Source organism: Pseudomyrmex gracilis, unplaced genomic scaffold (genome assembly GCF_002006095.1).
Source record: "Pseudomyrmex gracilis isolate BER0280 unplaced genomic scaffold, ASM200609v1 scaffold_5, whole genome shotgun sequence".
Lineage (NCBI taxonomy): Eukaryota > Metazoa > Arthropoda > Insecta > Hymenoptera > Formicidae > Pseudomyrmex > Pseudomyrmex gracilis.
This window is the reverse complement of record NW_018020589.1, coordinates 1,201,223-1,212,519: the sequence shown is the minus strand read 5'-3', so window position 1 is coordinate 1,212,519 and position 11,297 is coordinate 1,201,223. Positions and strand designations below refer to the sequence as shown.

The window sequence follows — 11,297 nt, the reverse complement described above, 5'->3', positions numbered from 1 at the left end:
CTCTTTCTCTCTCTCTCTTTCTCTCTCTCTCTCTCTCTCTTTCTCTCTCTCTCTCTTTCTCTCTCTCTCTCTTTCTCTCTCTCTCTCTCTCTCTCTTCTTCCTTCGTCGCTCCCTACTTTGCTACTTCTCGCAAACGAGAAGATGAAACGCGCACACACAGGTTTCCTCTCTCCACGCGCCGATTCTCCGACTTATCTACTTTGAAAATCCCTGTCCGAGAAAGAGACGGAGAAACGGAGAGAGAGACCCGATAACCTCTCCGGCGACCTAAAACCTAACCCATTAAGGAGAAGACCTCTTCTCATATATATGTACGTATGCCGCGGTCCGTGCGTCGACGAGGCGGCTATCTGCTCTTCTCGTGGCCACCTATATAATTGACGTCAACGCACACTGCTGGCCTTTCATAAAAACACTTCCCTACATCCGTTCTACGCCGCTTCAAGATTTCATTCCTCCGTGCTCTCGCCGTGCTTGGAACACCCTCTTTCCCGCGCTCCTCGCAATCCCTCTCGGCTCTTCTTCTGGTTCACCTCCTCCTTTTTATCCTCCTTCTCTTCTTCTCCGCTCTAACCCTCTGTGTGTGCGTCTCTTTCTTTCTCTCTCTTTCACTTTCTTTCTTTCGTAAATTCTATCTTCCTTCACTGAGCAAGTCATCCGTTTTCTGTGGCCGGAGACGCACATCACCACCTCTCGACGTTCACCGTAGTCCTCTTCTTGCCTTCTCTTCCTACTCTTCTGATATCTCCTTTCTCTTCATTTCCACGAATTAATTTCCTCCTGTGGACTTACTCATGCCTCGTCGTTTCGTCCCGGCGCATCCGAACGTCCTCACTGCTCCTCATTCCCGGTGTTCGTTTCTCGTGTCAACCCGCTTTTTCCTCACCCTCTCCTCGCTTCTCCTTTTTCCTCCTCATCCCGTCAGCCAGTTGAGAAACGCCTTCGCTTTTCTGAACGCGGACGTTATTGTTATCGTATCGATACGTCGCCGGTAGACCGGGTGGGGAACGCCGAAGTGGAAGAAGATCGGAGTGAAGAAGCAGAAGAGGAAGTCGAAGTGAAGAAACTCCTGGCGTGCTTTGTTCCGCTCCGTTGCTCATAGCGGTGAATACGATCACGCGCTGGATGATCGAGATCGTGTTGATAACGAGATCGCGGATAAATGATATAATAGCGGCTCGATTAGCAGCTCGTGTCGGAGTGACAGCGGGGTTGACGATCGATGATTTGTGAGGTGGTTAAGTGTTCGTGTTGTTGCTAATTCTAATTAGTCACGTGCTTGCACGAAAGTTCCCTAATTTGCGTGTGTTACAATCATGAGGAAAAAGAATCTACCGGTGGGTCATAAGATAACCCGATACGAAGTACAGGTATTATAAATTGATTTATCGCGTTTTACTTCACACACCGTTACTCTTTAATATCTGAATATACAATTACGGAGAGGAATAAATATTTCTCGCGTGAAGGGAGGAGCGCTTCCCACATACCCAATAATTATTGATAACCAATAAAACAATCGTATTAATTATCTGGTTTACACTACTACTATATCGAAACAAAAATTTTGCTGACACGGAATAAGTATGACCGACCCGATATGTTGTTATTCTTCAACGAAGATATACCGCCTCGGTGAAATTTGATCTTGACAGTTATTTTAACGTAATCTTTTAGTGGATAATCTAACACGCGTCAAAATTGAAGAAATAGTATTCTTTGAAACTTGCTTAAAAAAATATTTGACACGTATAATCTTCATTATTTAACGTTCGACTACAGTATGAAATATTGCTAAAATAAATTGCATAAATATTTCAATGTTGCTATTTATATTAGAAATATTGCAAACATATTGTAGAAATATTGTAATTGTAATTACATTGCATAACATTGTTGAACTATTATACCACATAGATTGTATATGTCATAAATATTGCAGATATATTCTTTCGTCTGTGTCTAAACTATAAATATATTGAAAGTAAAATAAATTTTTTGAAAGTAATTAAAAAAGGCCGATACAGGCAGTATATACAAGATGAAGATGTATAAAAAGAATTCTTTATTCAATAGACCAAACGTTTCGATCCAAATTTGGACCTTCCTCAGTGTAAATTATTACATCTAATAAGAATAATAAATTAATTAGCGCAAATCATACATTATTATATACAAATTAAAAAATATAGCAAAATAAATAAACTCACTAAATTAATAACAAAATAAAATTTCACAACATCACCACAAGATATTAAATGATGTAAATTGTAAGAAATACAAAACTGTGTACTGAAAGGAAACTTGACAACAAGTAAATATATAGAGATAACCCCCACTATATGATCAAAGAACAAAAGTACGCAATAGGTCGAATAACATGTTTATAAAATTAAAGTCTAAACTTTAGATTTATACAATTCAAGAAACGAAAAATATGGTTTCAAACTGTCAGTATCCGACATAACATTTAGAGAGTTTTCTTGCAACTTAATGTGGAGCATTTCAGAGACTAATCTTTTATAAAAAAAAAAAAATAAAAAAATAAATAAATAAATATATTGACAAGTACACAAAAATTGATTTTTGTGAATATTATATTGACGTTGCAAGAATATATGAGAGCGGGAACATATCAATATTGTGACGATCTTTCAGGAAATATTGTATGTAATAATCCAATTTTGCAAAAATAATATTCCTGCAAGTTTCCAGCAATATTTTGTATACTGTAGTGATTTATACACATGTTATCAAATTATTAAAGATTAAAAAACAATGTTATGATCGATGTAATAGTTTATTTTATAGCAACAATGTTATTATTTATCGGTTACAGCAAACGGACGTTCGATCAAGTTTGGAGCACTTCTCGAGCACGCCAGTTAAATCACTTCCGATCAAGAGGGAAGACACACCTCCAGCATCACTAACATCCCTGGCACCACTAACCAGTTTGGCAAACTTACCGAGCAGCACCCTTTCCTCTACACCACTGTCGCTCGCATCCGCGTCGAAGTTGCTTACGCCGGCAGACAACAAGAGTCTCATGAGGTCAGTACGATGAACTAGTTACGAAGGCGCGACGGATGAAATCCGTGTTTTCTCACTGGCGACGTAATAAAGCCAACGATATGCCGCATCTTATCCGTTTCTTCATTAACCAACCGTTAGCATCAAGGCCGGCTTCGATTCCGATATAAAGCAGCAAAATTTAAGTTTTTTTTTACAAATCACAAATTTCGCTCAGATTAATAATAATACGCGGATAATTATTTTAATTATCTGCGTCTTTTTCTTTAAGAAATTTGCCATGATGTCACTTTGAATGTATCATTTACAATTAACTTGTTTTTTTGTCTGAATTACCGTAACCGATTATCATTATCGGTTTCGTGATTTCCGTCGTTGAATCGGCCGAGTTTCTAGATAAGACCTCGACTTCGGTCAAAGGTCACGGTATAAAAATTCACTGAACGCCTCGTCGAATGGGCACACGGAACGTGGAGCGCTAATCAGCGGCGGCCTTTATCGTTAACGCGTATCTCATTCTCGTTTTTCAGTCAGGCAACGATAGTCAGTTCGTCGACGGTAAATGGTGTCGCCAGTGGCGGTGCACCAACGGCGATGTACAGACCCAACTTCAGCCAGGCGTTCCAACGTGCCGGACCGACAACGGTACCGCCGACCCTCTCGTCTGGATTGTATCCGACCCAAAGTTTCACGTCGGGCCTACTGAGCAACGGTACACAAAGTAATATTGGTTATTGGTGTTTTTATAAGTTCGCTTTCGCGCTATTTTGTTGAGTTGCATCCCCTCTTAGCAATCAGTTTTAAATTAGTCGATATTTATATATACACTGAAAAAAATATTGTGAGATGTCAATAAAATATGTTTAATTCGCAGCCGAGTGTTATTCGAAGTACTTGTTACTGTTTTTAATTCAATCCTGTAAAAGTTAAAATAGTATAATATTTCCTTAAGATTAACGAATATAATATATTCGACTGATAACTTTTGACCGTCGCAAATAGTTGGATTAAACAAGATTTTTTAATTTTTTCTCAGTGTATATATTTCAAGTTTAAAATAGTGTTTTTGCCAATTTTTTCCAACAAATTAATTTTTATAAAATATCTGCTTGCTTTTTTTTATGTTTACGATCAGTATGTATTGTTAAGCGATGCAACTGCTATTGTTTTGGCGAATTGCGCTAGTAAAGCTTGAAACTCGCGATTTTGAAACGCGCGCTTATCCTTGCAGGACCGACGGATCTCAGCATGAAGAACACGAAGCCGTTGCTGAGTCATAAGCTAAACGCTACAGAAATGACCGCGGTGAGACAACTGATAACAGGGTATCGGGAGTCCGCCGCTTTTCTACTGAGATCTGCTGACGAGCTGGAGCAACTGTTGCTCCAGCAACCATAGAGCTACATTTACATGGCCAGCGTTCATCAGCAACTCGGCTCATAGTTACAACGATCTGCAGGGAAATGATGCGAGTACTGATACGTAGCGCCTGTATAAACATTGGAGAAACTCGTTGATGATTTTCTTCATTAATGATCTTCGCATCTGGCTGTCTCTGTCGGCAAGGTGGTTTTCCTCGTGCGAACTTATCCTCTGCCGTGAAGTGGCCCACTTGCGCGAACCAAAACGGATCGAGTCGATCTGACACAAAGCGAGTGTGCGACATCGATCGAGAGAATTCAACTGTCTTATAACAAGAAACAATTCTTCCTTGCAGAAGCTACAAAAAACGAGAGAATGATACTTATTGTTTGAAAAAAAACAAAAAACAAAAAAACAAAAAAACTGATGCTTATGGGATTTCAATGTTGTTGCAATTTGTCTACAGGCGCCAAGAATACGCAAAATTCCATTCACATAGATTAAATAAGTTGCGCGCATTTACACGTGTGACGCGACATTTCTAACAACGTAAGTTTAGATTTTAAGAAACTTACTTGAACAGGGTGTATATAAAACAAAAAGATCTACAAGGTTATTTACTTAATTATTAATAAGTTTAATGGATTGTGTATGTGTGTGTGTGTGTGTGTGTGTGTATGGACGCGTGTGTGTCTCAAGAAAGAAGTCACGAGGAACGAATGAGATGACGAGTCATTTTGGAAAGCATACATAATAGTATCCTCTAACGCAGGTAAAATCCCGGAAACGTTTTCTTCTTTTCGGTCACGGGGAACGCGCTTGCATTTTCTCCTAATTGAGATACGTAAGCTTCGGAGAAAACCTCGCTCGTGAGCTCCATATAGAGCTCTACAACTATACTCACCGTTTCGATGACGGACGACAAGAAGCCGTCGCGTGTTCTTACGGGATGCTAATTTCGCTAATCTGTCTGTTGTTATGTACATGTACATATAATATGAATGATATATGACGCAACTAGATGATACTCTCGTGCGCATGCATCCCACGCACGCACGAGACTATCGATATTTCTTCACAGAGAGCGCTATTAATTTTGCGCGACGAAAATCGTGTCATTTACTTCGAGAGAGCGGCGCGCATTACGTAGTAGAATTCTCAAATAAAACTTTGATTTAGGATATGAAACGATAATATAAAAATAACACGATTTTTACGAGATATAGAGAGAGACAAAGATTGTAAAACTTGACCACTTTTCTTGCCACTTTTGAAGCAAATGACTACGAAACAATCCGGAAATATAGATGTATTGTACATAGATATATAAAAAATGCTTTCGCGCATTATACAATTGTATATAGTACGTATAGGGTCGCTGGACAAGATGGATTTTTTTATTGGCGACACATGTCAGAAGAGACGAAGTAAGTAATTTAACTATTGAACTAATGATAAGTGTACAATTATTATTCTGGTCCGTAATACACATAGTCAGACCAGAGCAGCGACCTGGAGCAGCGTAGTGATCGAGAATATAATTTCGGGACCATCTTGTCACGATCGGACAATACGTTACAACCGTATTTGTGGTCTCCGGACGTATCACTGTGTTACCAAAGAACACTTATTATTATCGCTACTGTATGTATAAAGCGCTACGCAACAGTCGAATTTCTTCTTGTCTTTATTTTTCATTTCGTTTTTTTTTTTTTTTTTTTTTTTTTTTGGTTTTTTTTTTGGTTTTTAGGCTAGATTTCTCACGCAAAGATGTGAACTTATTTTCGTTAGTTGATCGTACGAGGATCAATGTACAATATCGCGCGTGTAAAACACGTGATAAATGTTACGTATCCAAGTACGAAAAGTTTATCGATCATTCGTGTTTTAGACTATTAATATTCCCATTATAATTATATATTATATTTCTGATATATTATTACATTATATTTTTATTATTATTATTAATTATCATTTTATTGTCATTGTCTCATTGATATATTATTAATTGGAGTTTGAAAATTCAATAAAGTAAAGCGTATGTATTCCTCGCAAAATAGTTTCGCTCTGTTTCTCCGTCATCATTTTTACAGAAAGTTCAAGCTTGTTTGTCTACTTTTGTCTCTTTTATCTCGTTGTTTTGTACATACACATTGTCGAATTGCACATACATATATATATATAGATTACGGAACTTAAATTTGCATAAGTAATTACATTATAAAAACGGAGTATATATATCTTTAAGTATTATATATACTTCTTATACATTATAAAATATATAAATATTTATATATATGTATATATTTATATATTTATACTATTATATATAAATATATATATAATATAAATTTCAGATATATACATTTATATACATGTATTGAAATGTAAAGTACTTTTATGCGAACGTTTGCTGACTGCTGTTACCGTCAAACTCCAAACGTGGAACATTCCAATGATAGAAAAACAAACAGAGAAATATGCTGTTTTACGAGAGAATAATTTTTTTCTTTTTCATTATAAATCTATTCTGACGTGCGTCATATATTCTCTTTATTATTATTATTATTATTATTGTTATTATATGCTATTTTTTTGAATTAGCATTTGTATTTTACATTATCATACGAATATTACTAATAAAAAAAATTCATCCTGACTGCAAACTTCGTACATGTGTGTTATTATTAAATTGACTTTTGCGAAATTTGTGTTGATTTGATATATCGTGTACACGTGCAGAATCGAATGAGTAAAACAAAGCTTAAATAAAAAGAAATGTATCAACTCTTCATTCTTTGATAATTTTAAGCGTACATGTATATATGTGTTACTAAATGTTTCTATGTTTTCTCTCTACCGAAGACCCTCGAAATAAATTCTCTCGTGAAATAGAATATAGGTACATAGGGAAAAATTGAATAAAGAAAACCTAGAGGAAAAGTTTTATTAAAAACGAATGTGTGTGTGTGTGTTTATGTGTGAGAGAGAGAGAGAAAGAGAGAGAGAAAGAGATAGAAAGAAAGAAAGAAAGAGAAAGAAATGTGGAAAGTGCGATGATAAACGTGCGCTGATTAAAGATTGTATAGGAATCACGACTTTTACTGATCGACACGAAAAAGTCGTACTTCCTTTTTCCTTTTCCGTGTGCGAGGAAATTGCTGCGGCGCACTCTACGTCTCAAACTCGCAATGTTTGCGACATTTTAGTGACAAAGTAAAGAAAATAAAGTGTATCATCAATTGGAACTAATTCTTCGACTTATCTCTTCAATCACTTCAAACTCGAATACTTACTCGATGTGGTACATACACCACGCACATCATTCCGAATGTATCGTAATAATCGAATACGTCTCTCTAATCGACACAGTGCAATAGTCTATAATAGTAATACCGTTGCTCTACCGTGTAATTGTCAGTCGTCGTCACGATCATGCTTCTGTCACGCACGACGTCAATAGTCTCAGCTCAATCACCCTTTGCCCTTTCTATCCCCCCGTCTCGTTAATTTCATGCAGGCGTAAACACAATGTTTTCACGAATATAAACAGTTATTGACAGCTCATATCTTATCGCTAGCATTGTATACATTATATCGTAGTCCACCTCAGATCTCTATAGTCACATAACTCACGAGGACCGAGCTCCGGTTTGCAAAGTACATGTTTTTCCCTCCACATCGGATCCGCGTAGCAATAACGTTTGCTATGTAATCTATCAACGATTAATACTATTTGTGGCTCGACAATTTGTTTGTTTGTTTATATGATTTGCGAGTTTGTAATATCGGAAAGATTTATATCGCGCGGAAAGAAATTACTGTATTATAAAATGTTGGTCTTTTTTAAATTTAAGTATATAAGGATCGAATCGTGTTGATCGTGTCGTCGATAATATCGGTGCTCTTTTCGGGAAAAATCTTGGGATTCACGACGCATCCGAATTACGGAATAAAAGGAAAAGGGAAAGACGAAGAGAAATACGAGAGATACAAAGAGGAATTCGCGGAGATCGTTGGGACACTTGCTATGTTCTGTTTCTTCCTACGTTCGATAAAAAAAAAAAAAAAAAAAAAAGAAGTGTCCGTCGTGTACCTTAATTTGCCTATGCGAAAGCCGATCTACGGTTCATATGTAGTCGCGAGTCGATGTATATTGATTAAAAAATGAAATATGTATTTGTTCCTGAAGAAAATAATACGAGTAGTAATATGCCGTAAAAAAAAAAAAAAATATTAATATTGATAGTAACGATAATGATAATTTGATGGAACATACTTTCTTATATAAGTAATAGTATACATTACTACGATTATATATATATACATATATATATATATATATATATATATTGTAGAGTTGGTACGGTTCTTGAGGATGCCTTGCCTGTATATGTAACACACGTTAAACGAAAAAAATCTTATTACCTTGTAAATGTTTTACCAAATATAATCAATTATTCAACTTATTTCGACTTTGATTCTTTTTTATTGTCCCACGCCTCACTTGCGCGCGCGTGTTCCGAAGAGAACGAGACTTACGAATCGATAAATCATATTTCTTCTTTTATTTTTAATTCTTTCCCTTTTTTTGCCGTCGGTCTACCGCGTGTGATTTATACCGACCAAAAAAAAAATGTTGCAAAATCGCGATCCGTGCGATCATAAATATCCGTACGCATGCATAATCGCGGTGCTTTTAAACGCGACGAGCAATCCGGCCCGGTAATGCATTACGTTCATACGACATATCGGACGAAATGGAAAGTCGAATAACCGGCAGTGCGCAAGATCACGATCTCGGTCGGTTTTCGATTACGAAATTCGTATCTGCTCGGAACACAATGTTATGTGGTGCGAGAAACTCCTGAAATTTATTACATCCGTTCATTCTACGAGATTTTGCGACGATTTTTATGTTCCTGTTATTTTGCGTTCTTTACACAAGGAAGTATTGTTAGTTTATTTTGCATTTTTTGCTGCACGATCTTTGATACGATATGATGTTACGAAACGTCTCCCTCACCGATCTTACACGTTCTTTTTCTACTGATATTTTGAAATTTACAGAATTTATTGTGATTTAAAAAAGTTTTTCATATAATATATAATATATAAATATTTTGTGAGAGTTATAAATTTGGTTGTAGTTTTTTTCGTCAGTAAAAACACACAGTTCGCGTATAACGCAACGGAGTAGCAATAAAATCGCTCGTGATGATCTCGATCCCGCGCATATCGGATCGTATCGCATATCGAACGAGTAATCATTCCGCGTCACTTTCGGAAAATGGCTTTTGACCAAAAGCTCATCCTCCACCAAGCAAATTTCCACGTAAAGACGCGCGCGTGTACTAAGATACACGCACGCAGATCGATCCGCGCGTCTCGAGACAAGGAATATTGCGGGGGCTCGTTTCTTCAAGAGTCGTAAAGCCGTTTCCTCCGCGGGGCCCTCTCCGCAGTAACGTTTATCGGCCGGCAATGCATCACGTGCTTTACGAAGGCCTTTGCATTCGAATGGCCCGCGGGTTTCAGAAGAAACGTCGTGATCGCTGCGAAAGAAGCGGCGCACAAAACGTACATATGTATGTACGATTTTATATACGTGTATGCGCCGCGTACACACATTTCCGCGTGCACTCTCGTGCGCATTCCGCACGCGTCAGGTTTTCTCACGCTTTCTTTTACGATCCATTTGTGCGTACGTAACAAACAAAATTTATTTTTTTTTCCGTTTGCGTTATTTTTATCTGCAAAATTTATTTTTTTTTCATGAACTTTTGACTTTGATATTTTCTCAAATCCAGAAAACACACGTTCTCGATTGATAACCCCGTAACTTCACCCGAGTAGGATCGCTCAGTCCGCGAGTTTTTGTATAATTAAGTTGCTCGGATACGGTGAGTCAGATAGTCAAGTCACAGGTCCCCGCTGTGTGTGCTCGACATGCTTTTAAAATTCACACTTGATCGCGCCGCGGCAAATAGCATTCGCACGCTGCAAAGTTATGCATAAGTGCGTGTCCAACCCTGAGGAGTCGCGCGGGGTCAGTGTGTTTTCTATGACCGTCAAAAGCCGCTAGTGCGAAAGAAGACGTTCCGCGCTGCTATACAAAGAAAACACGGGCGTGTGCGTATATATATATATATATGTGTGTGTGTGTGTGTGTGTGTGTGTGCTCATATCTTCCCAGATATAGAAATTTTATTCCACGTGTTGGTATGCGCGCGTGTGCGAATCGGCGAAATAGCATATAACACACTCGTCGTCCTCGGTTATACCGAGCGTGGTGCGCGCGACCATAACGCATGTCTCTGTAGCAATAATTCGTTTCTCACCGGGCTGATGCCCGGCAGGATCTCTTAGGAAGATTATCTCTCTCTCCCGTAGGAACGATAACCGCGAACATTTTGTCCTATTGGCCGATTCTCTTGAGGCAATATGATAAGCGCGAAAAATACAACCTTGCTTGGACGCAAACGAGAGACACAATTCTCAAAGAAAATAAGAAATAATCTTGTCACCTTGAATTTTCACAATGTGTGTTAAATATATTGTTTCTCTACTATACAATAAATAATATTCTTTTTGTTCACAATTATATTTGTGTCGCGTCTGAAATTCATCGATCGAATTTAATAGCAAGATTTAACTTTTTTTGTATAAATATAACATTGTCTTGTAATGTTAATTATCTAATTAACATTTACCTTCGGTTTCATAGTTTATATATATATATATACACGTGTTATACGTTTTATGATCGACAGAGATATGGCAAGATCCGTAACGAGTGCTCGTTAAAAACGTTGCAATATTATGCATTATATGCAATTAATTACCTAATTAATATTTATCACGAGATTCGCTTTCGTATCACGTCCACACGCAAGTGAGC

General features: G+C 37.5%; 1 protein-coding gene across 3 annotated transcripts in view; it reads left to right on the top strand.

The window, feature by feature from the left end:
- Nucleotides 1–6,659, top strand: part of LOC109857440 (nucleolar protein 4-like) — a 64,690-nt gene extending 58,031 nt beyond the window's left edge. Inside the window, exons 8-10 of one of the 3 annotated variants that reach the window (XM_020433750.1) lie at nucleotides 2,841–3,055; nucleotides 3,565–3,746; nucleotides 4,266–6,659. In XM_020433750.1, coding sequence (XP_020289339.1) covers nucleotides 2,841–3,055; nucleotides 3,565–3,746; nucleotides 4,266–4,432 — 564 coding nt within the window. In that variant the 3' untranslated portion in view covers nucleotides 4,433–6,659. Of the gene's footprint in view, nucleotides 1–2,840; nucleotides 3,056–3,564; nucleotides 3,756–4,265 lie in introns of all 3 variants that reach the window. The other 2 variants (XM_020433742.1, XM_020433758.1) reach the window with 2 other exon arrangements.
- Nucleotides 6,660–11,297: the final 4,638 nt, after the last annotated feature.